This window comes from Dipodomys spectabilis, unplaced genomic scaffold (genome assembly GCF_019054845.1).
Source record: "Dipodomys spectabilis isolate Male_0828 unplaced genomic scaffold, ASM1905484v1 ptg000140l, whole genome shotgun sequence".
In the NCBI taxonomy this organism is placed as follows: Eukaryota; Metazoa; Chordata; class Mammalia; order Rodentia; family Heteromyidae; genus Dipodomys; species Dipodomys spectabilis.
In genome coordinates, this window is record NW_024870817.1 from 29492501 (window position 1) to 29519946 (window position 27446).

Consider the following 27446-nt stretch of genomic DNA (forward strand, 5'->3'; position numbering starts at 1 on the left):
GGTTGGGATTCCTCAACCTGGGAGGCATAAACCTTCATAACCAAAGAGGAGAAAGAAAACCCAATGTGGAACGTTTAGGAGGAATATTAGCAGAGGGAAACAGGTAAGAAGTGATTGGAGGATCCAAAGGAACAGTTGTAAAGCTGAACATTGGGAATAGTAGTCTAAAATATGTTTTCAAGATCTCCAAGACTGGAATCCTGGCAGAAGTCCAGGCCTTGAAGCCAAGGAGTAGCTGGGTGGAAGCAATGCAGCCAATAGAACTTGTTTGGCAAACAACCAGATAAGTAGAACTAATTAGGTTGCTTTCCCATTTCTTCTTATTTTAATGTAATAGTTTGGAAGTTAATGCTGAAGAAGGATGAATGCTTATAATATTATACTTTTAAGTCACCTGTGTTAGCTTTGAGATGATTCCAAACAAGATCTTTAATATGGAAACCCTAGGAGCCAGGGCCCCGGCCAATGTATGTGGAAGCTGCCCCTATTTAACAGCACATATCTACCTATGTTGAAATATTAGGAACTTTACTTGAAACCTGACCAGGAAGGAGAAAGGGGAGGGAGAGAGAACCTTAACAAAGAGCATTTAATTTTCTGAAAAGTAAGTTTTCAAACCTAAAGTTTTGGCAGATCTCTTCCCCTCCCCCTCTCCCCCCCTTCCCTGCCCCTAAAGTTATAGATGCTTCTGTGGATTCTTTTTCTTTTTGGGTGACAACAAGGGATAAAACATAGGAAAAAAAATGAAAGAACAAAGAAATAACTGTAAACAGTACACTACCCCCCCCCCAAAAAAAAACAACCCCTCTTGTTTCCTCTTGTTTCCATATCTTGGAGTTCATTTCGATTAGCATCATTTTATATGGTCATATGTACATAGCTATTGAGCTAATGTGATCCTCTGCTAGAACTATCCTAGACATAGTCTAGTTATTACAAATGAGGGAAACCATGAAGCCTATGTTTTGTTGGGTCTGGCTTATTTCACTTGATATATATATATATATATATATATATATATATATATATATATTTTAAGTTAAGAGGCTAGGAATAGAGAAAAACTTTAAGAAGACAATTGAGATTGAAACGTGATTTTTATAAATTTAGACTCAGATTTTTTTTCTTTTGTTCACATCAAGGAAGTCTTCTTGGGGTTGTTGAGGTTTCAGAAATTGTTTGGGGAGGAAAACTGCTGACTTACTGGAATTCTGCGGTGTGCTAGGAACTCAGTGTGGTTCCTTTATCAAAAGTGTTCTTCCTTTCACATGCTACATTGGGGGAAATTTTCTTTGTGAAATGTGAAAGCTACATTAAAAATGCGATCATTGGAAGTGTTCTTATGGAAGAGAAAATGACAACTTTTATCCCATAGGTTGAAAGAAAGAAAGACTGCATGAAGAAACTAAAGCTTTGTGGGAGGCCATGAAGCTTGTCTGGTATAATTATGAATCTGATATTCTGCTTATTGTTTGCTCAAAGATTTAACAAACAAGCCCCCAAATCTAGGTTGGTACTGGTGGCTCATGCCTATAATCCTAGCTACTCAGGAGACTGACATTGTAGTTTGAAGCCATCTTATTTTATACTTTGAGTAATAATCTAATACTACTAATAATCGAGTACTACTTTGTTGTGAAAGCATCCAAGCTTTAATAGCCAGAAACTTTTAATTGTCTCCTGTATCCTTGTAATACATTCTCACTGGTGTGTGTGTGTGTGTGTGTGTGTGTGTGTGTGTGTGTGTGTGTGTGTGTGTGTGTGTATTTATAGCACAATGAAGGTATTCTTTATGATTTGTCAGTGAGGATACATGGCAGCTTGATTGTTAAAATCCATAGAACTCTTTAGCACATAGCATAAACCTGAATGTAGAAAATTTTTAAAAATGAGGTTGAATGATCTCAGTGTGGAATGAAAGAATTTGACCAATCATTAACTACATTAAAAACGTATAAGTGAACTTATTAAGGACAATTATTTGGAGGATGAGGTACAGACCTAAATAACTTTGAAAATGAGTGATGTTTATAAAGAGGAATCTTAAATAATGTTCAGAAAAACTGATCTGTGGTGAATAAAGTTTTTTTTCCTCACAAGAACACAGGTTCATGATTCTGACACCATTCCATAGGTATTCTGGAACCGAAGAATTAAATATGAATTAAATACTGATTGTTATGGACAGTAGAGGCTAGGGTTTTCCTTGTTTGGCTGTGGGTTAAAGATAAGCAGGAAGAGAGATAGAAGCATCCATACAGTAATATTACTGAACAAGGCCATTTTGTCTGTTGTGTAGTATGCCAGTCACTGAAGCAACAAATTGTGCTAAGGAGACTGCCCATGAAAGAATTTGCATGTGACAATTGGGCAGTCCTATGGTTCAAATCTGCCTCTCAGAGAACAGGATTTAGAGGTATTTATCCTTAGAGAAACAGATGTTCTGAAGCGTGAGGAAAGGTGACTGGATAAAGTGATATAATCAGTGGCCTGTGGTGCTTGTGTAGTCACAGTTTGTCTCTTCATAGGACACATGCCCTCAGGATACATGAGTGTGACCTAAGGACAGCATTGTTTAGGACTTTGATGTCAGATGGTCACCCTTTCTATTCTTGTACAGCCCTAAAGGAAGAGTCATTGGTTCCAGCAGGTTTGAATGCTCTCCAAGTTCTTGAAAAGCAGCTTGGCAACCATTAACATTCTGACCACTATGTCAGAGGTGTTACCATCTATTGCTTAACTTCTAAAATTGATGATAAAAGAAGTAGTGTAAAGCAGGTAGGGCAAAAGGGCTTTTTAAGATTTTCCCATGGTTTCAACACTAGCTTAGAATTGGCATATCAGTATGTACTAAAGCTTAATTAATATATATTCACATAGAACATTCTGAGGAATGTGTGTACACGTAGGTTAAGATATCTATGTGTTTTTTTTGGTTGCCATTTGAGAAGCCCTACAAGGAAAAGCATCCCATTTGTTATAGGGCAAGCCCACCTTCCTTAAAGCCAGGATTATCCATCCCGTTTTATAGAAATTTTAGGTTCAGAACTATGAAAACATGGAATTGAAAGTGTAGAGTTGATATAAAATCAATTATTTGAACTTTTTGCTAATTTGACATCACATGGTTAGGTTATCTGTAAGTTAAATGTTCATTTTTAACTTATTAACTTACTTATATGAGAAGTGACTTATATATGAAAGTGTACAGACCATTAGTTTGAACTTTCAAGTTGATAAACTTTAAAACTGTAAAATTAATAAAACTCTACAAAGTATCTAGGATATGTAAAGCAAATTATTGAAAGATTTTGGAAAACTTGAGTTGGAGAGGATCAATCAAAACCTAAAGTATAATTTAAGATAGTGCTGTCCCTAAACCCATGAATTCCTCCTACACTGAGAAATACTTTCCTGCCTATCCCTCTGCCCTTCCTCTGTGGACACTTGTGGCCTTTACCTTGGCTTCTCCTACCACCTGGGTTCCTCATATCCAGGTGTCCATAATTCATATCATTATATCATCTTGGCTTCTTCTTCCACCTTCTTTCTTTCTTGGTATAATTTTCTTGGAACTTCCTTGCATATAATCCTGTTACAGTTTTGAAAATCAAACTGTTACTCTTGAGGTGAATCTATGAATGCTTTAGCGAATATGTGTAGAAAAATACAATGTAGGAAGCTGTACACCTCAAGCTTTTCTGTACTTTATATTTAATATTAATATTAAACTTAATTCAATTTCATATTTAAAATAATATTGAAACTTTCTCTTAAGTAATTTATTTTCATACTCTGATTCAAACATTACAATCACCTCCTGAAGTATAGATCCTTTTATGGTCCCATTTAATTTTTTAAAAATTGTCTTTAGTTGTACAAAGGCATTTCAATATAACGCATCTTGATCAATGTCACCCTTTTCATTGTTCTCCCCCATCTCTCCCAACCTATGATCTTATTTCATATGTGACAAGGTTCTGACTTGGTTAGGGATACTAATAAGTGGGAGAGCTGCTTGACATATGTCTCCAAAACTCACAATTTTACTTTCTAGCATGGGATCCTTAAAAGTGTGAGTAAGACACAATTTTTACCCTTAAAGAATTTGGGGTCCAATTAGAACAGCAAGGTTGAAATCAGGAAAGCAACTCCTTTTGTAATAGCCTAAAACATTAAAATATCTAGGATTAACCAAAAACACGAAGGACCTTTATGATGAAAACTTTAAAAACCCGAAAAAGGATATTAAAGCAGATTTAAGGAAGTGGAAAAACCTCCCATGCTCCTGGATTGGGAGGATTAACATTGTGAAAATGGTAGTACTGCCCAAAGCTCTCTACAAATTCAATGCAATACCCATCAATATGCCAACAGCATTCTTCAGTGATATAAAAGAAACAGTCCCCAAATTCATATGGAATAATAGAAGACCCCAAATAGCAGAAACAATCCTTAGCAGGAAGAACAGTGCTGGAAGACTATCAATACCAAACTTCAAATTTCAACTTAAAAACTTCAAATTACAAAGCCTTAGTAATAAAAACAGCTTGGTACTGGCAAAAGAACAGGCCTGAGGACTAATGGACTAGAATCAAAGACCCAGAAATGAACCCACGGACCAATAGCCACCTAATCTTTGATAAAGATTAGCTAAAAGCACAGGATGGAAGAAAGACAGCCTCTTCAACAAATGATACTGGTAGAATTGGCAGAATACACATTCAGAAAACTGAAGTTAGATCCTTATATATTACTCTGTACTAGAATCAATTCCAAATGGATCAAAGCCTCAATGTAAGACCAGATACTCTGAAAATATTACAGGGAAGGATAGGTGCAACACTGGGGCTCCTTGACACAGGTCGAAACTTCCCAAATAAAGATCCAGAAACACAATACGGCAAAGAAAGGCTGGATAAATGGGATTGCATTAAACTGCAGAGTGTGTGCAGGGCAAAGAACATAGCTACCAAGATAAATAGAAAGCTCGTAGAATGGGAGAAAAGTTTTACTACTCAGGCATCAGGCAAGGGCCACGTATCTAAAATATACTTAGAGTTCAAAAAATTAACTTCCCCAAACAAATCCTCAAAGAAATAATAACCCCATTAATAAGTGGGCTAAAGACTTAAAGAGAGACTTCTCTGAAGAAGAAACAAGAATGACCAATAGACACATGAAGAAATGTTCAACATCTCTGGCCATAAAAGTAATGCAAATCAAAACAACTTTAGGATTCCACTCCATCCCAGTTAGAATGGCTATTATCAAGAAAACTAACAATAACAGATGCTAGCAGGGTTGTGGTCAAAAAGGAATGCTACAACACTGTGGTTGGAATGGTTCTACCACTCTGCAAAGCTGTATGGAGGTTCCTCAAAAAACTAAACATAGAGCTTTCTCATGTCCCAGCACTCCCATTCCTGGGCATTTACCCAAGATTACAAACCAGCCCACACTAAAGCCACCAGCACAACCATGTTCATTGAACATTATTTACCAAAGCTAAGATATGGAATCAACCCAGATGCCTCTCAGTGGATGAATGGATCAAAAAATATACACAATGGAATTCTATGCCTCCATCAGAAAGAATGACATTGCCCTATTTGTAAGGAAATGAAAAGACTTGGAAAAAATTATAATAAGTGAAATAAGCCTGACCCAAAGAAATACAGGCTGCATGTCTAGGATATTCTTAGGAGAGGATCACAGTAGCTCAATAGCTATGTGCATATGACCATATAAAATTATGCTAATCGAAATGGAAACAAGAAACTTTTGTATTTTTAAAATTATACTGTTTGCAATTTTTAAAAATTGTACTGTTAACAATTACTTTTTTCTTTCTTTCTTTTTTCCTTTGGTTTATTCCCTGATGTCACTATTTTTTATTTCTGTACACTTTGTATTGTATATAAGTTTATCTGATTTGGGGAAGGGAAGGGGAATCACAGAAATAGTGGGACAAAGGGTGAACCAATACAACAGTGGTACTCACTAGTCACTATTTTGGAAATGAATATTATAACTTTGGAGGGAGAGGAGTCAGGAGGGGAAAAACTGGGAGAAAATGAGGGAGGGGGTAAGATTGTTCAAAAAGAAATGTATACATTATCTGACTTAATGTAATTGTAACCCCTCTGTACATCACCTGTACAATAAAATGTAAATAAAGGAATTTGGGGAAATTGAGATAAATCAAGTTCAGAGAGACAAATGGTGCATGTTTTCTCTCATATGTAGAAGCTAGATCTAAAATACAACTGGACATGACAGACCTCTAGGCATTCATATACAGTGAGACCAAAGGAGGGTACTTAGGGCAAAATCACAAAGGTGCAGCACCTCTGATCATATACAATAATATTTATCAAAATGAAACTAGGAAATGGAAACTAGAGTTTTTTTAAATTTTATTTTTGTCTTGTTTGTTCATTTATCTGTCTTTGGGAGGGTAAGAGAGGGCACAGAAATGGGGACAAAGGGTGATCCAATGTAGCAGTGATACTAGACACTATGGTGAAAATGAACTATATAACTTGTAGGTGGATAAGGGAAGGAAAAACTGGGAGAGAGCCAGGGAAGGGTGGTGTTGTCCAAACAGAAATGTGCTTATTGCTTAACTTAAGCTGTAACCCCTGTATATCTGTATATCACCTTTATAGTAACAATAAAAAATATTTAATGAAAGCATTTGGGGTCCCATAAGGGGATAAAAATATTCTGGAAATATTATACTTCAAATCTAAATCTCAATATTCCTTTGAAGAGAAAGGCAAGTGACATGTAGAAGATGGAGGGAAGCATTCTCTATGTGCTTTGCAGAAAGATGAAACTTCAAGACAGAGGGTCTATTCTGAATAATAATAACCTTATGAAGGTGGTTTTCCTAACTAAAGCATTTTCTAATTAAAGGAGACACAGTAAGATAAAGTATCTGCTGGAGAGTCATTCATATTCTTATACTGGAATGGTTGTGTGCTAATGGGTGGCAAGGTGGCCTGGAGAGTTGTCATTAAGTTCTGCCAACTGTAATTGCAATCAGCCAGTGAGACAAAGCAAAGAAATGTATCCATTGAATATTAATGAGATGTAAATAGCATCCTGAATTTATGTAAATGTAATTATATTGATGAAATAGAAAATTTATTCTCAATTACTTTGGAAACAATTAGGATAAAGTCTGCTAGTGAGCAAGAAAATGAGATAGGCTGCACAAATACTTTCTACTTCACTTTAGCTGTTAACGGTGCATGGCTGGTCATACTATCATTCCATTCTTTCAAAATATTGGTTAATAGTGAAGCAAGTAAGGACATTGGGATGCTCTTGACATCAGAGATATTTTCATATGCATTGGTTGAATAGTTTTATTGTTGGAAGAATTTTATTATCAATAATTGTTATTTAAGGGGTGAACAAAGACTGTTTTGGGACAATCAGGTGAACATGAGTTAATCTGACATCTCAACTAACAAATGCTTTTTAACAAGTTCTTTGATTTCTCTCTGTTGTTCTTCTGATCTATCATTATTGGTAAAGGGAGAGCAGCTTGCTATGGTAACTTGTTTACTGGGTTTATCTTTTTCCTGGGTTAGTGACTTTAAATCTTCATGGAGTGTCAGAATTGCCTGCAGTGGGGTGGTGTTCATTGTTAGTGCCTGGACCACCCTCAGAGATCTTGATTCATCAGGCTCAGTGCAGGAATGTGGTTATTTGCATTTTATTGAACATTCTTCCTGGGATGCTGTCTGAGAAATTCTACCCCACACTCTTCTGTCTTCACCATCAGAGTCTCTGATGTGACTTTCTCACATTTCTCATTAGTTTCTCATTAGTGTGTTCTACCTGAAATTCTCATAGTGTATGTTCTACTTGTAATGATAATTAAGACTATGTCTCCTTCTTAGTGTGGCATCCTTTAGGCCATTAGTGAAACAAGAACTTTCGAAAATCACCCCTAGCAATTCAGGATGAGGACTGGATTCTGTCTAAGTGCCTTGGAACATTTGCATCTCTAAGGATTCTTGGGCAGTAGAGCTGTAGAAAGATAACAATATCCTGTTCCAGCATCTTAATTGGAGTTGTCTCTCTGTGAGGGTAGATCCCTTTCTTTGGTCTGTAGATAGTTGAGAAGCAGCCATGGTGCTGTGGACCAGTGCATAGCCCAGTGCCTGAGCCTCAGAGGGCAAAGGGTAGCTTTATGTTTTTGTTTTTTACTCATAGATACTGTGATTTTAAAAATCTAGGTATTATAATGATAAAACTGTAAGCTTTTTTTTTTTTAAACATTTTGAGAGAGTTAATATGGCTTTTTGTTGTTTTTAGATGTGTGTTCGTAATCAGCAGATAGTAAAACTGCAACTGTTCTCACATCAAGGTTCTTATTCTACAGATGGTCACAACTGGTGTGAATTACTCATCCTTCAGCAAATGTCTGCAGTTTCTCAGGCAATATACTAGTTTTCAAATATACTGAATGTAAAAACTCACAAGAGCTGGACGCTGGTGATTCAAGCCAGTAATCCTAGCTATTCAGGAAGCTGAGATCTGAGGATCATGGCTTGAAGCCAGCCTAGGCAGGAAAGTCTGTGAGATTTGTATCTCCAATAGCAGAAGTGGAGCTGTGTCTCAAGTGGTAGAATGCACAAAATCTCAGGGACAGTACCCAAGGCCTGAGTTCTAGCGCTAGAACTGGCACACACCCCTTATAAGATTTGTTTTTGATCAGTTGTGGGGCTTGAACCTGTCCTTGAGCCTCTTTGGTCTCAAGGCTAGTACTCTACTACCACTTGAGCTACAACACCACTTCCAGTTTTTGAGTGGTTAATTGTAAAAAGAGTTATGGGGACTTTTCTGCCTGGGCTGGCCTCAAACTACAATTTGGAGCTGTGCATTGGTGGCTCACACCTATAATCCTAGCTACTCAAGAGGCTGAGCTCTGAAGATCATGGTTCAAAGCCAGTGCAGGCAGGAAAATCTGTAAGACTCTTATCTCCAATTAATTACCATAAAGCTGGACATGGTGCTGTGGGTTAAAGTAGCATAGCACTAGATGTGAGCACAAAAGCTCAGGGACGGTGCCCAGACCCTGAGTTCAAGGACTGGCACCTGTGCTCACCTACGTGCGCACGCGCGTGAGCACACCTCCCCCACACCCACACAAAGAGAAATATGGATTAAAATTCTTTTACCTGATATGAAGTTGAGAATAATTTATCTTTACACTTGTACCCAGTGGATTAAGGAAATTTGTAATTAGTCTTTAAATATAAGGTAATTAGGTATAAAGCATTTGTTTTCATTTAATATATTCATTTAATACATTCTAGATGTATTTTGTTCTTGTATCATTATGTAACCATATAAAATCACAATCATGATTTATGTAAATTTGATTTGAATTCAAGTGATCTCTCCCTTTCTCCCCTTCTGCCTGTGTGCCTTATTTGCCCCTACCCAATCAGACAGAATCAGCTACCACAGAGAAGGCTGTGTAGCTATTTCTTGCATTGCCTGGCATAATAGTGCCAACAATTTGAGAAATAATTGAAGTAAAGAGATGAATGTTAATGAAGATACACACTGTCAGTTTCCAAATCCGAGGGGTTGAATAGATGCTTATATTGTTTGCGATGTTCTGTTTATATGTGCATCACACAGCCTCAGGAAACAAAACACATCACATCTTGCTATATATCTTTCTGCTACTGAAAGAAATATTTTAAAGAGGTCTTTGTACAATATACTTTTATTTTTTTCCTATGCAGACTTTGGCTGCTGAGCTTGATTTTATTTGGGTCACATGCATCTGTGCCTGTACAAGTGGAGAAGTGAGACTGAGCAGTGCCTTGATTTATGGGGAGGCAGTGCTGAGCTTCTACTGAATGCTAATCACTGAGCACATGTTCAGGGAGGCTGCAAGAACTGTTGGTTTGTGCCAGTTTTAGTCACTAGCTCTATTGGGATGGACTGAAAGTTGAGATTAAAGCTATAAAACTGTCCAAATCCTTACAATTGACAGCCAAACTTGATGACAATTCAGGAGATGGCCCCAATCATGCTTAAAACAACAGTAGAGGGCTGCACAGATTTGACAAGATGAATAGAATTCTCTTATCAAAGCATCCAACCACTTTAGGATTAAAAGGACCCAGGAGACTAGATTGTTAACTGTAACGTCAAAGCTGTTTTGGTTTTTCCATCTGAAAAGCTTCCCAAGCGGTTGATGGTGTGAACCACTAGAGTGCTGTGGAAAGAGTTCCCTGCTTCTCCCCTTTGCTCCCCAACCCCTCGCTGCTGACCAAATCTGCTGGCCCTTGTTTGCCTGTGGACCAAGTTTTCTGGCTGTCTGCACACGCAAACCTCAGTCTTTATCTCACACTATGTGAGGTGGCTTTTCTGAGAAATGATGCTTTAGATCCCTAGCCAAACAAATGCCTGTGTTGGAAGGGTTTTCTTCAATCACAGGCAGCTCTCCTTTCAGTTCCCAACTACCTAACCTTCTTCATTTCCATTTCGAGCAACAGGGAGAGGGGAGTTAATGATTCATTTGCTCCCCATGACCTTTTGAACAACTGGACTGCGATGCATCAGTAAGCCCCCAGCTTCCCCCCAGCTCCCCCTTTTTCCTTCCCTAGTTTGGCTTTAATATTTACAGCCTCCTTGTTGGTCTACATGCCTGAACGCCCGAAGGAAGCAAAACACTGCCTCTCCCTCCCCGTGTTTGGGAGCTATTTTATCCAGCCTCATTCCTTCCTTTGACATCACTGGGGAGGCTTGCCTCCTGGCGGGCCACGAGTTCTTCCTGAGTCTCCTCTGCTTAATCTGATCATTTCACCCAAACAAAACAATGGATTCTGACTCCGACTCACCTTTTAACTACTCGTGGCCTTCCTTTCCCAAAATGAAGATTCGGCGCAGGGCATCCAAGCAAGGTAGAGCATCGTGCTTTTTGTTTTCCCTGCAGAGCCAAACAGGACAGCTTCTTTTTCTTACCTTTCCTTCTTTCTTTGTTAGCCTGGCTTTCAATGAAGTTCCTGTTTTTACATGTCTTTATAAAATGCTCCCTGTAAAGATACTTTATTTATGGACTCCAGAGGTAAATCGACTCCATGTTTCTTTCACTTTAAAATCTACCTTTGTGTTATTAGGTGCCATTCTCTCTCACTTTCTTTCTCTCTTTTTTTAAAGAAGTTGGGTGGCATTTGGGGGGGGGGGAGTTTAGTACAAGGTAAATATTTTGGATTCATTTAATCAGAGTTACCTTGGAGTTACCTTGACAATAAAGAATGCTGTTGATTTCAACATACCTACACTTAGTGAGGCTGGAAAACTATTCATTTGTTTGATGCTTTTCTTTTCTTTCTTTACTCTTCAAGCATGTGTTTATTGAAAAAAAAAATAGACCTAAGAAATACTATTTTGTTGATTTTGTAGTTGTTATAAAGAAAGATTTTGAACAAAAAGTTTCAATAAGAAAACTTACGTATTACCAGGGGATATAGTCAGATAAAGTTTACTAAAAATTAATAGCTAAATAAGCAAAATCATTTGCAGCCAAAGAAAGAAGGGGTGTTTATGTGTAGCATTTGATTAATCATGGAAATGGGTTTCATGGCTCATTCCTTCTTACTTGCTGGGCTCTTGTGTAGGTATGAGTTTTGGGAACCATGGGGCAGGTCCGTGTTCTGGTAGAGTAGAAGTGCCCAGAGAAGCTACTGCTTCATCTTTGGATGGTCTTAGCAGGTGTTTGAGCACATAGCAGCAGGTGGCAGTTGCTCCATTTTGAGGTTGTAAGGAAACAAGGAAGGTGGTCCAAAACCCTTCACATCAGGTCTTATGTGGGGACTTGTATAATGACTTACTTTTAATGCAAGGAGAAAGTTTTTGTGTACTTTCTAGGAGAAGAGTGGTTTCTGAAAGTGGCTTATCTCTATAGCATTGGTGGGGGCGGGGGCTAACCTATTCTACAGAGCAGAGGAACTTACTCTGTATGGTTCCCAGAGGAGAAGCAATGCTAGCATGACTGCCATATGATTGCTTAGCTTCAAGGATCTTCATTCTGAACTAAAATACAGGTGTTTGCTTGCTTTCTTTGGCAGGGATCAAGGCTAATTCCAGGAATGAGTTGGTAGTCCAAGGGTAGTAGGAAATCTCTACTGAAACCATGCTTCTCCTCCACCATCCTTGAAATGTCATTACTGGGGACTTCATAGTTTGTAGTTAACATGGTGTTTCCTTATTACCCTGTTTAAAAATTAACATTTTATACATTTAAAAAAGTTCTTTCTCTTTTTATAGGATTTTATTAATTGTATAGATATTGTAAGGAAGGAGGAAAAAATCAAAGAAGCCCATATATCTTTAGGAGATACAGTCATATATTAAAGAGACATGATATATACAAGTTACCATTAAGTGATTCTGGGAAAAATACATATAAGAAAGCAGAATTGTGCACTGATTAGAGTTACCTTGATTTCTAAAAGAAAGCGGAGTGAAATGTTAATAAGAGGCCAGTCTGGGTAGAAGGTTCGCAGTGTTCTTTGTGGTGTTCTTTTTATTTTTTTTCCAGCTTTCCTGTAAATCTACAGTTATTCCCAAATAGAAAAAAAAATTCAAGTTAACTCCTGGGAGAGGAGATGCATTAGTCCTGAACACTTCTGAGCACATATTGCTAGTTGGACATCGAGAAGTGTTGGAGGAGTAAATCATTCTGTGACATTGCCACGCCTCTGAGCTGATTCTCACTTACTTACATTTGGGCAGTAATTGGCTTTACCTTTACATTTAGGAGAGTAGTCTGCTTTATGTTTGTATTTATGCTGTCCAGTCAACTTACTTAGGTGCCTATGTTGTTGGGAGTCCAGGCAGTCTAAGAACCTGGATGGAGGTAGGGAGGATCACTTATTAGGAGGCGAGCAGGCATTTTGAGAGTCCAGTGGAGAGGTAGGGAACACATTAATCACACTCTTGCTTTAAATCCAAACTTGGACCACAGCCAGTGTGAGCTCCAGCAGAAAGTCATCACATAGCTATGTATAAATTAAACCTGATTCAAGTGAAAGCAAGTACCTGGGACAAAGAAATGCTTAACTCTTTGTGGCTAATAAGCAAAGGAGGACTGAAATTAAGTTGGTAGCAGGGACTAAAGGATTGTTAGACCATGCTCCGTTAAATGGTGGCAACCCAGTTGTGAAGACAGGGATAAGCAGTGAGAGCTGGACAGAGTCCCAGAACCTGAAGCCTTCAGAGTCAAAAGGGCAGCAGAAATGACCTGGCTCAACCACCTTCACCTCCAGGTGAAGACAGCAGGGCTGAGAGAGGTGAAGCGAGGAGATTATTCACATGCTTAGCAAATATTTCTAGAGTGTCACCTTCTGTCCAGAGGTAGGGGAAATAATGACCCTGACAGATGTGCCCTGGTGAAAGGCTCTTACATCTCCCTGAACCCCGACATACCACCTCCGTCAGGTAGAAGAAACACCAAGAGACTTGAGTATACAACCTAGTGGGCATTTTTTGAAGAATTATATGGTTTTATTGCTTAGAGAATGGTACCCAAGTTGTCGTCAGTTTTCACAAGCTAGGTGGGCTTGAATTTCTCTCTGATTCCTTCCTTCCTTCCTTCTAATGATCACGAACATCATTCTAAGCTATAGGTTCCAAACACCCGAGAAATCTTGAAGGAGAAGTTGAAGGCTTGGGATTTCTAGTTTTACAGCAAACCTGTCTTGTTTTTGGTCAGAAATAACCTCTTCTATTTTGTATTAATAGTTCCTTCTCTGGACCCTCCTTGTTAGAATTCTTTAGTGCTCTTGCCTGGTTTTTTTTCCTCCCCACAATTCCTTAATATGTACCCAGTTTCAGCACATTACTGGCAGATTTAGAGAATGAGGTTAGAGTGGGTTTGGTAATGAAAGGAAAACCTTCCAAATCATATTAGAATTCAAATGATGTAGCATGTGCTGTCTTACCTTCATGCTGTCAGAAAGGCGAGAGGATGTCATTGGAAGTACTTCCTCTGGGAGTGATCAGCACATCATGTCCTTGAAACCAAGCTGGCGGTGAGACCTAGGGGCAGGGGAGAAGCCATCTCAGGAGTTGCCCTTTGTCATTCCCTGGGCAGCACCTGGATAGGCCGTTCTGGGAGCTCAGTGGTTAATGATTGGAGTCTCCAGAATCCACTATCGTTCCGCTTTAAGGCCGCTAGGAATGCCTGGATTTTTGTTTCATTGCTTTCAGCAGGAGATTCTACCAAGGAGTATACTGTTTATTGATTAAAGATTAATTAAAACTATGGGGATTGGACCTCACTGCAGTCTCCTTTAATTATCATTCAGTCTACAAACATGCATATTTTAGCAGACATCAGCAGGTCTCAAGAAGTTTTGAAATATTTTCTTCTTTGTGTTTTTCACCCACTTGGGCGGCATCTCCCGTTTTTCAGTCATTCTGGCTGACTCTAGCTCATATCACCTCCCTCTTTAGTGATGGCACCTGTGAAGCGCTTCCTCCCCGCCTTCCCTCGCCTTTCCTTTTTCTGATACAAAACCAATTTGTGATTGCCGAAGGAGGCAACAGAGCAGAAAGCTTGACAACCTTGGAAAGCTCAGGGAGCAGCCGTTTGCTGCAGTGATAGTGACAATAACTAGCATTATCTGACACTTTACTATCTATAATGACTTCATTTTGCTGAACTGTAGTGGATATGATGTCTGATTCAGGAAATAACTCTATTATCAATGTGAGCTGTTTTACAGATGAAGAGACTGAGGCCTAGAGAGAGCTATGATTTGGATATGGTTTAAGTGTATCCTGACAGGGTTCCTGTGTTAGGCTCTTGGGGGTTTCCACCAATGTGAAACACAATGTGGTGACATTAAGAGGTGGTAAGGAGAGGTGGAGCCTAGCAGGAAGTCATTCCACCATTCTAGGCATTTCCCATGAAAAGGATTAAGGTGGTTCTTGTGGGACCCTGATTAGTTATCAAAAGAGGGTTGTTCAAAATGCTGAAATAAGGATACAGGTTGACCCACTGTAACAATGAGATGTACAAGACACTATGCTGAAAATGAACTTTACAACTTCCGGGAGGGGGGGAAGGGAGGTGGGGAGAGAAGGGATGATAGGGGAAAAACAAAGGAAGGGGTAACAATGCTCAATAAGAAATGTACTCATTGCCTTGCTCATGTGACTGTAACCCCTCTGTACAGTATCTTTACAATAAAAAAATATATTTTAAAAAGAGGGTGTCATAAAAGAGCCAAAATGGCTCTTCTCTATTCTCTGGCTTCTTGTCTTGTGTGAGAGTTCTTTCTTTTGCATATACTTTAGAACCCATGCTATGCAGTTTTGATTTTGAGCTTTCAAAACTTTAAGGTAACTATACCTCCTTTGTTTACATATTGTATTAGTGGTAAATAGACTAATATAAAATGTTTAAAAATTATTTAAAGGCTATAGTAGGAAACACAAAGGATGGAAAACCACAGCAGAATAAGGAAAGTTTTGAATAAGTCTTATAAATTATTTTCCACATGTGTTATTTTAAAAAGACTTGCATATTAGATGTAATTGTTCTCTTCACTTATTAGTTAAGGAGTGGAGACTCGGAAAAGAGAAATGAGGCAGAGGCAGTAGGGAGTTCATCTAAGCCTAGATAAAACCCTGGACTTGAGAGAAACTTTTTCCTAGTGCATTCCACACTTTCTTAGGAGCAAGACAGGTAGGGGATGACAAACTCCAATGAGCTGCTACCGTGTGGTCAGTAGGAACTGTTGTATGTAACCTGGCTTCTCTCTCGCTTTTGCAAAGTTCTGAATAGGAAGTGGGGTAGCAGAAAGAACTCTTTCAAATTTGGGACTACAGGTGTGTGCCACTATGTGTGGTTTGTTTGGGCTTTTTAAAATGGGCTCATTTGGGCTGGGAAAGTGGCTCAGTGGTAGAGTGCTTGTCTTGCATGCATGAGGTCCTGGGATCGATTCCTTAGCACCTCATAAGCAGAAAAAACTGGAATTGGCGCTGTGACTCAAGTGATAAGAGCGCTAACCTTGATAGAGCTGAAGAGCTCAGGGACAGCACCCAGGCCCAGAGTTCAGGCCCCATGACTGACCAAAAATAAAATAAAATAAAATAAAATGAGCTCATTTGCTGAGCACTTTGGCTCACACCTGTAATCCTAGCTACTCAGGAGCTTGAGAGCTGAGGATTGCAAGTCAGAGGCAGCCCAGCTAGGAAAGTGAGACTCTTATCTCCAATTAGCCACAGATAACTGGAAGTGGAGCTGTGGCTCAAAGTGGTAAGGGCCTAGCCTTGAGCAAAAAATGCTCAGGGACAGAGCCCAGGCTCTGAGTTCAAGACCTACGCCACCACCAACAAAAGAGCTTATTTAATAGATGAAGTGTGGTATCTGATTTGAAAAACAACTTTGAACATAGTGAATATGTAGAGGTATGATGACTTTTCATACAATTTAATAATTTTTTTTTTGTGTGGAATGAGCTTACTTATTAATTCTCTTCCTTTCAGGAAGTTTCATTGAAAAGAGATGGATATGTGAGTGCATGTGTGGGTGTAGTCATTAGAAATTCCCCCAGGGAATTCCCCCAGAAATTGCCACAGGAGGCAATATAGAAATCATTAAGGAAGAGAAATATTTTCCTAAAGGTGACATCACCTGGTAAGATTTCTTTAGCTTTTAGTGAAGATCCTGCTTGGAGACCTTCCTTTGTCAACAAAGGAGAGCAGGCCCATAGCAAGGCCTGGCCAGACAATGCAGCTACAGACCCCTCATGGCTCGTGTACAAATATTCATCCAACTTTTTTGCATGTGTGCCTGTACTGAGGCCTGAACTCAGGCCTAGGTGTTGTCCTTTAGCTTTTCAGCTCAAAGCTGGTTCTCTGCCACTTGAGCCACAGCTCAACCATCAGCTTTTTAATATTTAACTGGAGATAAGAATCTCACAGACTTTCCTGCCTGAGCTGGCTTTGAACTGACCCTTAGATCTCAGCTTTCTGAGTAGCTGTGCCTGGCTTGTCTGTTGTGTTTTTATGGTAGCCCTTCTCATTCTGTATCATGACTACCAGTGATATCTGTACCAGAAGGCAGGAATTCCTTGGAGGAAGAGGCTGACCAATACCTTTTCACATTTCCAGTGCCTAGATCACAGAATACATGCTGTAAATATCAGGTGATTTACTCTTTATTTTTATTATCCGCATGAAGCAAGTTCTACCCTGTAGGCAGTAGGGCAGAGAGGGGAAAGAGTATATTGTAGCTTAATATAGCAAACTGCGTCAGATGTAATAATGTTGTCATCTTCAGTAACTGCTTAGTGACTTTGAGTAGCATTTCAGGTTTCTTCCCCGGTTCTCCACCCACCTTCTTTGCCAATTCCTGTTGAGGGTAGTGGGAGGGGCCTGGTTCTTGAATTTACAAAGTGTCTTCTGGATCCTCATGAGAACTCTACTGTGGTGTAACTAGCCCAGGCTCTTTCTAGAAGTATAGTTGTTAATTATTCCTGGGTCTTCTGACATCTGTGACCAAAGTCTGCCACTGAAATCTTCTCCCTGGTTTTGGGTAGGACTTGAGTGATTGTCTTTCTGGTCTTATCCTGACTTTGCGTCACTCTAGCTCCCATACTATAGACCTTTGGGATCTATGCCCCTGGCCACTGGCCTAATGCTACTCTCAGAAATATTGGTCATAGAGTCTGTTCCTTTGTACCATGGTGCATTCCGTGGCCACTTACAGATTCTCCACTTGGCCATATCTTGCTCCTCTCTGAGGCCTTTAGCAGACAGACCCTAGCCCTGCTGCCCAGCTCTGCTCTCTCTGCTTAGTGATGGTTGTCCTCAAGATGGAATGGGGACAGCCTACAAGGTGATCTCCTTCAGAGCCTCTGATGGATACAGCGACAGTCTATTCTCAGAATGGATCCCACCCTGTCTCATACTACTCTCCACAGGCAGGGAAACCACTAGTCTCATCTGTCTGATCTCCATCATCCCTGACAATGGGAAAATCCTGATGATGAATTCAAGTAAATCCCATATCCAGTTCTCTTTCATGCACATCTGTCCAGAGTTACTCATGATGATGGAACAAGGATTCAGGAATTCAACCATAAGAAACCTGGAGCAATTGGGAAGTATGCCAGAGAGTACTTGGCTTTCATTATTCATTCATTCACTCAAAATGTTCTTGTTGAAGACACATAAAGAATTTACATTTCCAAAGATAATTCTTTCTTTGGTTAGCAGAGTTCCTTTTATATGGTTGAACTCAGTAAACTTTGGCAGAATTTGGGAAACAAAAATATACGGCTATGGGGAGGGAGTTCAAAAAGAAATGTACTCAGCACCTGACTTATGTAACTGCAACCCCTCTGAACTTCACCTTTACAATGAAATAAATATATGGCTCTAGAGATGAGCACTGGGAAATTGAGGCTCCTTATGATTTTGAACAAAATTATTTTTGCACGTCAGTGTATTTCCATAGGAGACACTACAGAAGGATTTGAATTATCTACCTTGTTCCTTGTTGTGATGACCTAACAGTATCCTTCTCATATGCCATTTCATACTTGAGTTCTTTTGGTCTATCCTGGTGTGTGTGTGTGTGTGTGTGTGTGTGTGTGTGTGTGTGTGTGTGTGTGTGTGTGTGTGTGTGTGTGTGTGTGTGTGTGTGTGTGTGTGTGTGTGTTGTTCCCTTCCATCCCTCACTTGCCAATTTTTTCTTAAGATGAGCTAATTTTCTTTAGCTCTTGAATCAATAAGGAATTGTTAATTAAATCTAATCACACATAAGTGCACACAGATCTCAGGATTTTTTATTTATTCAATTGCCTGAGAGAAGCAATGGCAGAAACAAGATATATCTCTTGCGAGATCTTTCTTGAGCACAATCATGTACTCTGTAAGGCTACTTTGAACTACTGTAGTTTGAAAGATTTAGGGCAAATTGTTATTGACCTCAGAGCACTTAAGTTTTCTTCTTTCATCCCCTTTTCTCTGTGGGTTTCAGACATTATTATAGGCGAAAGGGTTTGGGTTCTTCAGTAGTTTTGAGAAACTAAGTCTTTTAAACCAGAAGAAAGGATTTGCTTGTAGAAAAACCAAATTGTACTTGTTTTTGAGAAGGAATTAACAACATCGTTTCCAGGGAGAAGGCTGAAGAGATGGCTCTCACCTCTGGAATCCATTGACTTCTGACCTTAACATCTTTTTTGGAACAAGGTGGGGCTGGAGGCATGGCCTTGTCCCAGAGTTCTGTTCTCTGTAGCATCCCCAGAAGGTGAGGTAAATGCCAAGGGGGCATTTGGCATTTGGATGGATGTTAGAGGCTCTGGTGTGGTTGACAGAAGTTTCCTGGTTGCTCTCAAACATTTCTTGGTACAAACAAAAATCTACAGAGTAACTTTGCTTACATGGGACCCACAGGAAATTCCTGGGCTGAGGATAATTTTGGAATTTGGATGGATCCTTTCTGTAACCTCAGGTCCAACTCAGAAAAGTGAAGCCAAGAGATTTTCTATGCCAAGACTAATATCAGAAAAAAACTCAGAGAACCTTGAAGGAGGAATGGCCAAGGAGATAAATTCCAGTTGCCTCTGGAAATGTTCACTCTTATTGTGACAGCAGGTGTTTTCTTTCTTCTGAATCAGGCTAGGATTACAGGGGAAAAGGGTTTTCTGTACATTTCATGATTTGGCAAAGGTCCCTTTAAATTGAGAGACAGTATACAACAGTGACAAAAGATGGGTTTGGTTTCTGATGCTGACCTCCTGGTTAATTCACTCAGTGGTGTGTGGGACAATCAGTCTTTCTAGCTTCTCTTTTATGCCTCTTCTTTTAGTGGTGCTGGGGATTGAACTCAGGATTTCATGCATGCTAGGCAAGTACTCTGCCTCTGAGCTACATGCCTTTCCTTTCTTAGCTTTCTTGTTTTCACAATGAATATTATACTACCTTGTGATTAAAGATCAAGGAGAATATAGTTGGCAGATGGTTAAAAACAACACTAAATAGACTCAGGGAAACATTTCTATTTTCACACACAGACACAAGTATGCACGTACATATTTCGTATGTATATATATAGTGTATCTACAAATATATACTTATATGTTTCATGCATACACACATATATGCCTGCTTTTCAGCTTTTAATAAAGAGGACCTATGTTATATGTAAGTTTATCATATGATTAATTTGGTGATAAAGATCAATTTTTATATGAAATCACACAGCATTTAAAAAAACAGCATGTTTTAAAGGTATTGTTTTTTTCTTATTTTTATTTTTTTATTTTTGGTGGTTCCAGACTTCTTGTTGGCTAGGCAGAAGCTCTACTGCTGAGTCTTACATCCAGTCCTTGTTGAACATGTTAGTTTGAGATAGGGTGTCTTTTTCTTAGGTGACAAGTGTGTGCCATCATGCTTAGTTTCTTCCACTGAGATGTGGTTGTGAAGACTTGTTTGCCTGGACTGGCCCATGATGATCATGGTATCAGTTTCTCAAATACCTAGGATTACAGGCATGAGGCAACATGCCCAGCTTTTTTTTTAGTTTAGATGTAAACATGGTTCTTTTTTTTTTTTTTTGCCAGTCCTGGGCCTGGGCACTGTCCCTGAGCTTCTTTTGCTCAAGGCTAGCACTCTACCACTTGAGCCACAGTGCTCCTTCTGGCTTTTTTACTGTGTGGTTCATTGGAGATAAGAGTGTCACAGACTGTCTTGCGATCCTCAGCTCTCAGCCTAGGATTACAGGCATGAGCCTTGCTAAACATGGTTATTCTTAAGGATCCTAGAGATTACAGGTAGCAAAAAGTTGAAAATAAAAACCACCTATATACTTTATCATATAGAGATAGCAGTTGTAATATTAGTTTTTCTTTTCAGTGTTTTCTCCTGAGTATTTTGAATGTTGTACTAGTAACTAAGAGAAAATTACATACTTACTGTTTTATGAATGTTTTCTAAGCAACCCTCACACTGTCATATCCTGGCAGCAAGTCACCAGGAAGTAGATAAACATACCTAGGTACAAGACACACTGTAACACATTAATGAGACTTCTTAATGGGAAAATACCAAACATTGCTCAAATACCATTTTCTTTGTTTCCAAATAAGACACTCTGTACCCCCAATTATTAAAGTGCTTGGAACCACCTAGCAGGGTGCCTACGTACAGCTGGTGATTACTGGTTGAATGACCTTGGGAAGTGATTTAAATGGCACTGTATTTGTTCAGTGGAGGTGATGAATTATGTAGCTCCCAAGGATTATGTTGGGATGAAATAAGTTCATATAGGTAAGTCATACATAACATCTGGCTCATAATGCACACTGATGAGTCCAATTGGGATGATACCTCTGCCCTGTGAGGAACAGGAGGCCCATATTTGTTGGCGTTTGCACTATTTTATATTTTTCTTCTACTTCCTCTCTTAGGATTCTCTTGTCTTCTCATCTTTTCTTCAGTGCCTTTATCTTATAAATCTGCCTAATTGTCCCATTATTCCTTTAGCAAAAGGCTACCAATCTGATAATTGAAATAAAAGGTTTAAATGATATTATTCTTGGCCTGTAGATACCAAGATCCAGGAAATACTTGGGAACTGTTATTCTGCCCAATCTGTAGGTCTGACAGAATGAGGAAGCGACTTTCCTGAAGAGGAGCAAAATGATGCTCTCTTGTCATCATTTATCTGGTGCAGGCACCAGGTAAACATAGAGGTGATGAAGAAGGCTGTGAGATAGAAAGCGTTGACCTGTGCAGAGACTTGTCAGGGGACTTCCTGGGGAATACTCAGTAATGACTGCACTTTGAGGATGTTTGGTTTAAGAGTCTTTAAGCTGAGGGGCCTGGGCTGGATCAGGTGCACACAGTACCTAGAAATCGGTAAATACTCAGTAAAAAGAATGACTTGGTGAAATGAATGAGTGATAGAAGAAATATACCATTCCCTTCCACTCTGGAGCAGAGCAAGAATGGCTGGACCAAGCCCAAGAAAACCTACAGAATTGGAGAAATATCACAAATTGAAAGAGACTGTTCTCTTAGTTGTATCTGTTGCACAATTCTGTTCTTAAGGAGATATTACTCATTCTTCCCATGAGTCTCTATTGTGTGTCAGTTGACTATGTGTTAGTGGCATGACAGCTGGTATAGGAGAAGATACAGCAGGGATGGAATGGCTGCCATCTTACATATAATGGCTCTTACTGTGATGGATCATTGACAGAGGCACATGTGTGAAGAAACCTTAAGTTGGCAAGGAAGCCAAGCTTCTGGCTATCTAGGGAAAGATCAGCACAGGTGGAGAAAGCAGCACATTGCAGATGGCCTGAGGCACAAGATTGCAAGGAGGCCAGTGTGTCTGGAGTATAGCCATGAGGCTTCAGAGAGGGTAGAAGAGGGGAAGGTTAAGTGATAGCACTGATGGTTCTAGTAAGTTTGGCTTCTACTCAGAATGAGCCCGGAAGTCATTGGAAAACTTTATATGCATGACATGAGGTAATTTCCTTTATACAAGGATTGTAGGCTACAGAAAGCCAAGAGTGGAAGCCAGAGAGACCAGTTTGGACATTATTAGGATAAACTCTGCTGTGGCAGTGGAGGTGAAAAGAATCTTAATGTGTATGTGTGTGTTTGTGTGTTTGTATGTGTTTAAATGTTAAAAGAGAACAGTCAAGGGTAACTCCAAGGGAAGCCATAGTTACCATTTACTGAGAAGACAGTAGATGTAGAAGGAGAAATAAAGCGTCCTGTTTTGGACTGTATGGCTTCTAGACAGCTCTGTGGAGATACTGAGGAGAAGATGGTTGTCTTTAGTAGAGAGATGTGGACTGGAGCACTGCATGGTGTATGTGACACTTTGATGTCAGATGGCCCTGGGAATGAGTTGAAAGATGGGAAGTTGAAGATTGCCCCTGGAACGATGTAGCCTACCAGTCATGGGGCTGTGAAGGAAAGCTCCAGAAGATGAGAGGACACCATAGAGTGTGTGCCCGAGCAACTCAGAGCAAACACGGAATGTGTCCTTGTAGCAGCTGTTGCTGTGGGTCACAGAGACTATGGGCAGAATTGCCCATAGTCCTGTCATAGGAAGGCCACTGCTGACCTTGATGGGCGGGCACTGTTCCACCAGGGTGCTGGGAACGGAACTCTAAGCCTTACCCATTTTGGTGATGGCTCGTCATTCCCAGGAAATCCTGCTGGTACACTCATAAAGTTCAAGGTTTAAAACAAAGCGCACCGAATGAATGAGTGAATGGATGAGTGAGGCCAACCTTCCCAGCCCTGGTGAAGAGGTTTCTGGACTGAGAGGTTCTACCTGACTCGCACAGGTGAGAACTTGGAACCCAGCGTGGGCCAGACAAGGCGGGCAGCAGGTTTGCAGAGAGCTGCCTTCGCGGGTTGGGGTTTGTTTATGCCGGGGTGTGGGCCTCTTACATAACCAGTCAAGTAGGCCCTGTTTCCCTTCAAGCTACCAGGCCCTCGGCTTCTAAAGGGAGAGTTCAATTACATCAGAAACCAGGTTGCTGAAGTCCAGTCTGGTCTGTGAATACATTGCTTCCTGCCAGCTTTGTAGTGATTATAAACCTCAAAGAGAAGGGAAGCCTCCCCCCACTTTTCTCCTCTTCCCCCCCCCCCACCCCCCAATCCTATCACCAACCTCTTTCTTCCAGTGGGAGCTTCAGATTTGGTCTTGCTTCAGCAAGAAGTCTCTGCATTGGGGTGGGGGGGGGGGCCTTGGAGAGTCACCAGGGCCAGATTGCAAGCAGTGGGAATATTGGAGGGGAAGCTGGAGATCTCTCCAGAGGTACTGTTTATCCTCCAGGGCCCTGGCAGAGAAGCTGGCCTCAGGCCATCTCATCATGTTAGAGCACAGTCCTTCCTGAAATTCGCCCTTTGTCTTGAGAAGCACTGTTTCTGTCTGTCTGACTCTCCTTGCTTACTCGGCTGAAGTTCTCACCCCTCCGGTCCTCCTGAGGGGTGGAAGGAAAATCCTACGGGCAGGTTGGCGGCTCTTCTTTCCCCATTCACCATCTAGGTGTCTTAGTTACCAAAGTCCAGAATGGACTTTGCAAAGTTTCTTCACCTGAGTTAGAGCTGAAATAAGAATCCCATTTCAAATATCCTTTGTGTAGCTGGTGGAATGTTTGGTACATTCCAATAACCTTGGTTTGTTTTTAGACATAGAAAGTTATAGCCAAAGGTGCAGTTACTGCTTTAGGGAATCAAAACTACATAAAAGTATCAAAACTTTGTCATCTCATTACTTTTATAATAATAACAATGAGCATTGGCATAGTGCTTACTGTATGTCAGATTCTGTTCTCCTCAGTTAAAATATTAACCGAGTTAATTGAATCCTCATAACTTGTCCTTATTTTACCCAGCGGCAAATGGAGACACAGCCTGAGAAACTTCTTGAGGTCACATAGCTCATAGATGGTGGAGGAAAGATGTGTACCTAGGGCAGTCTGGCTTCAGGGCCTGTCCCCTGATCTATTGTCACTGAAATTGGCAGCTGCTTAGAAGGGAATTGAGTCTTAGATATCTTTCTGCTGTCTTTGAAATATGAGATTACCAAATGCTGGAAATTAACTATGTCAGTGAAACTATAAAATTGCCCTTTTGAAAAAAAAATAAAATTGCCCTTTTGCTAAGAAAAATTATTTTTATGATAGCACTAATTAAAGACAAATAGCTGGTATTCTTACTGTAATCTGTTATTATTATTACTTTGTTTTGTGTTTATTTTCTTTTTTTTGTTTTGCATATTGTGGGACTTTAACTCTGGTCCCAGGCACTGTCCCTGAGCATCTTTTGTTCAAAGCACTAGCACTCTACTACTTGAGCCACAGTACCATTTCTGGCTTTTTTGAGTAGTTGATTGGAGATAAGAGTCTCATGGAGTTTCTTGCCAAGGTTGATTTTGTATCATGATTCTCAGATCTCAGCCTCCTGAGTGGCTAGGATTACAGGCATGAGCCACTGGTGCCTAGCTGTTTTGTATTTCTTTTTGAGATGAAGTTTCACTATATAGTACAGGCTGGCCTGAAACTCAAAATACTTCTGCCTCAACCTCTGGTGTCCACCATGCCTTGCTGAAAATTACATTATTGTTGTTGTTGTTGTTGTTATTATTATTATTATTTATCATCATCATCCACATGGTCATCATTATATTGGTGGTACTGGAGTTTGAACTTGGGTCTTGTACTTACTTGCTAGGCAGATGCTGTACCACTTGATCTACTCCTAGCCCTTTTTACTTTATTCAGGTAGGGTCTAGAGATTTTACCTGGAGGTGACCTCAGACCTCTATCTTCCTACCTTCTACCTCCCATTTGGCTGGGATGATAGGCAGGCCACTGTGCTTCTGGGCTTCCTGGTTAAACTAGAGTCTTGCTAATTTGTTAACCACTGCCCTTGAACCATGTTTTTTCTGATCTCTACCTCCTGAGTAGCTGGGATTACAAGCATGTACTTGGCCGCAAATTATTTTTGTATGTTTACTGAAAAAGGATCCAAAGGACATTTCTTGGGGTTAATAACTTTTTGTTTAGTGTCCCAATAAAATAGTTGCATATGGAAGTAATATAATAATAGTCCTTAAAAATCTTGAAAACATCAGTCTTTTTTTCGTTTTAAATGAGAGCACTAGAATTTTTCTTTGAATGGACAGGAATAGAAGAGCTGCTTCAATGTGTGTGACTGTGCTTATTTGAAAGTACTCTTGCACACTCATTTTCTTTTCACAGTCAGTCTCACTGTGCTGATCTGAAGCCCTGCATTTATGGGGACTAGTGTTGAAAATAAACTGGTGTGGTGGTCTTATTTGTCTGTGTCATTTTCTGGTTTGGGCAGTTTTCTGGATCATATTATCCTAAGGCAGCCTTTCACAAGTAGACAGATACTCAGATTTTATAAGTAACTATAGCCAATTTTGTAAATAGTTGTAACAAATGACTGAATCTACAAGGTAGGCTTTAGGTAATAGAACTAGAGAGAAGACAGCTTTTCCCTCTTCCTTGGAGTATTATATTCCTGTGAAGTCATGCCCACTTCCTCTAACAAGATTTACAGTCTTGGTGAAGCCACCATCTGAGTGACAGGGTTAGGATAGAGTTTAGGGCAGCTTTCCAAAGAGTAAGTAAACTTCCCCAGAGTGGACAGGGCCAACCTACCACTGAACTGCATTGAATCCCATAGTCAGGTGGGTTTTTGCTTTTAGGTTACCACTAGGTTGAAGAAGAAAGTCTGTTAGTATCTCTGAACCTTACATCTTATATCCCATAGAATTTTCCCTTTGGAACAAAGGACAGGCCTCCCCAACTTCCTGCTTTGATAGAGAACGATAGTGAGAGTTTAGTTGATTGCCTTGTTTGCATTGCTTGCAGTGTGCCCTATCTACTTCTGATGTGAATACTGCCTCTCTGTTTACAGTGGGGAGAAGGACTCTCTTTAATAATAATCTAAAGCAGATGAAGTGAGACAATCTGGAGAGAGTGGCTATATCTGTGGCACATGGTGAATTTAGTAGAGTGATGGTAAAGGCTTAGGAAGTGTCTCATTTCCGAATGTACTCCCATAAGCTCACAGATTTTATACACTGTCACAGGCAAGACTTATTTTTCTTTTCCTTTTCCTTTTTTATCAGCGCTGGAGTATGAACTCAAAGCCTCATCTTGCTCTACCGCTTCAGTCACATATACCGGTATACCGGGCCCTTAATGCTGCTTTTTTTTTTTTTTTTCAAATAAGGACTCACATTTATGCCCAGATAGGACAGCGATCCCCCTATTTATAGTTCTCGCCTGAGGACATAGATGAGTGTGACCATACCCAACTTTTTGTTGGTTGCGATGATGTCTCATGAGCTTTTGGTCTAGGTTGGTCTTGATCCTCAATCTTCCAAATCTCAGCCTTCCAAATGACTAGGATACAGTTGTGAGTCACATACATGTTCTATTTCTAATTACGTTGTGGCAGCATTGTTCCTTTTATTCTCAAGCATTAGGAGGCTGTAAGGATGACATTTGCTGTGGCTGTAACATTGAATCTCCCCTATTAATCCATGTACAGATATTGATTTGATAGTCTATTAGCAATACAACACTATGATTAGTATTAATAACCTTATACACTGGATATGGTTAAAGATCATTATTTATAATACTAATGAACATAATAATAATAGTGATAAATAATGTGTACTGAGCAGTTACCTAACTTTGAATGTCACCTAACTTTACATGTATGAACTTGCTTCATCTTCATAACCACACTATGTCGAGAGTGTAATGATGATAATCTGCTTTTATGAGTAAGGGAACTCAGTGAGGGTGTCTGGAGATTTGGTAAACACACTAGTGATAGGAAACAAGGCCTATGGCTTGAATATATTTTATTAC

At 39.8% G+C, this 27446-nt stretch overlaps 1 protein-coding gene and 1 long non-coding RNA gene across 3 annotated transcripts in view; one reads left to right on the forward strand and one right to left on the reverse strand.

The window, feature by feature from the left end:
- LOC122117175 overlaps positions 1–14068 on the reverse strand; it is a 20713-nt gene extending 6645 nt beyond the window's left edge. The window contains exons 1-2 of the long non-coding RNA XR_006149104.1: positions 13986–14068; positions 10881–10969 (exon numbers count right to left, since the gene is read on the reverse strand). This is a non-coding gene — a long non-coding RNA (uncharacterized LOC122117175). The remainder of the gene's footprint in view (positions 1–10880; positions 10970–13985) is intronic.
- Arhgef28 (Rho guanine nucleotide exchange factor 28) overlaps positions 1–27446 on the forward strand; it is a 222749-nt gene that overhangs the window by 98560 nt on the left and 96743 nt on the right. The window contains exon 1 of one of the 2 annotated variants that reach the window (XM_042690840.1): positions 10701–10943. The exons of the other annotated variant lie outside the window; for it this stretch is intronic. Coding sequence (XP_042546774.1) covers positions 10859–10943 — 85 coding nt within the window. The 5' untranslated portion in view covers positions 10701–10858. Of the gene's footprint in view, positions 1–10700; positions 10944–27446 lie in introns of those variants that run through there. 2 annotated transcript variants of the gene reach the window in all.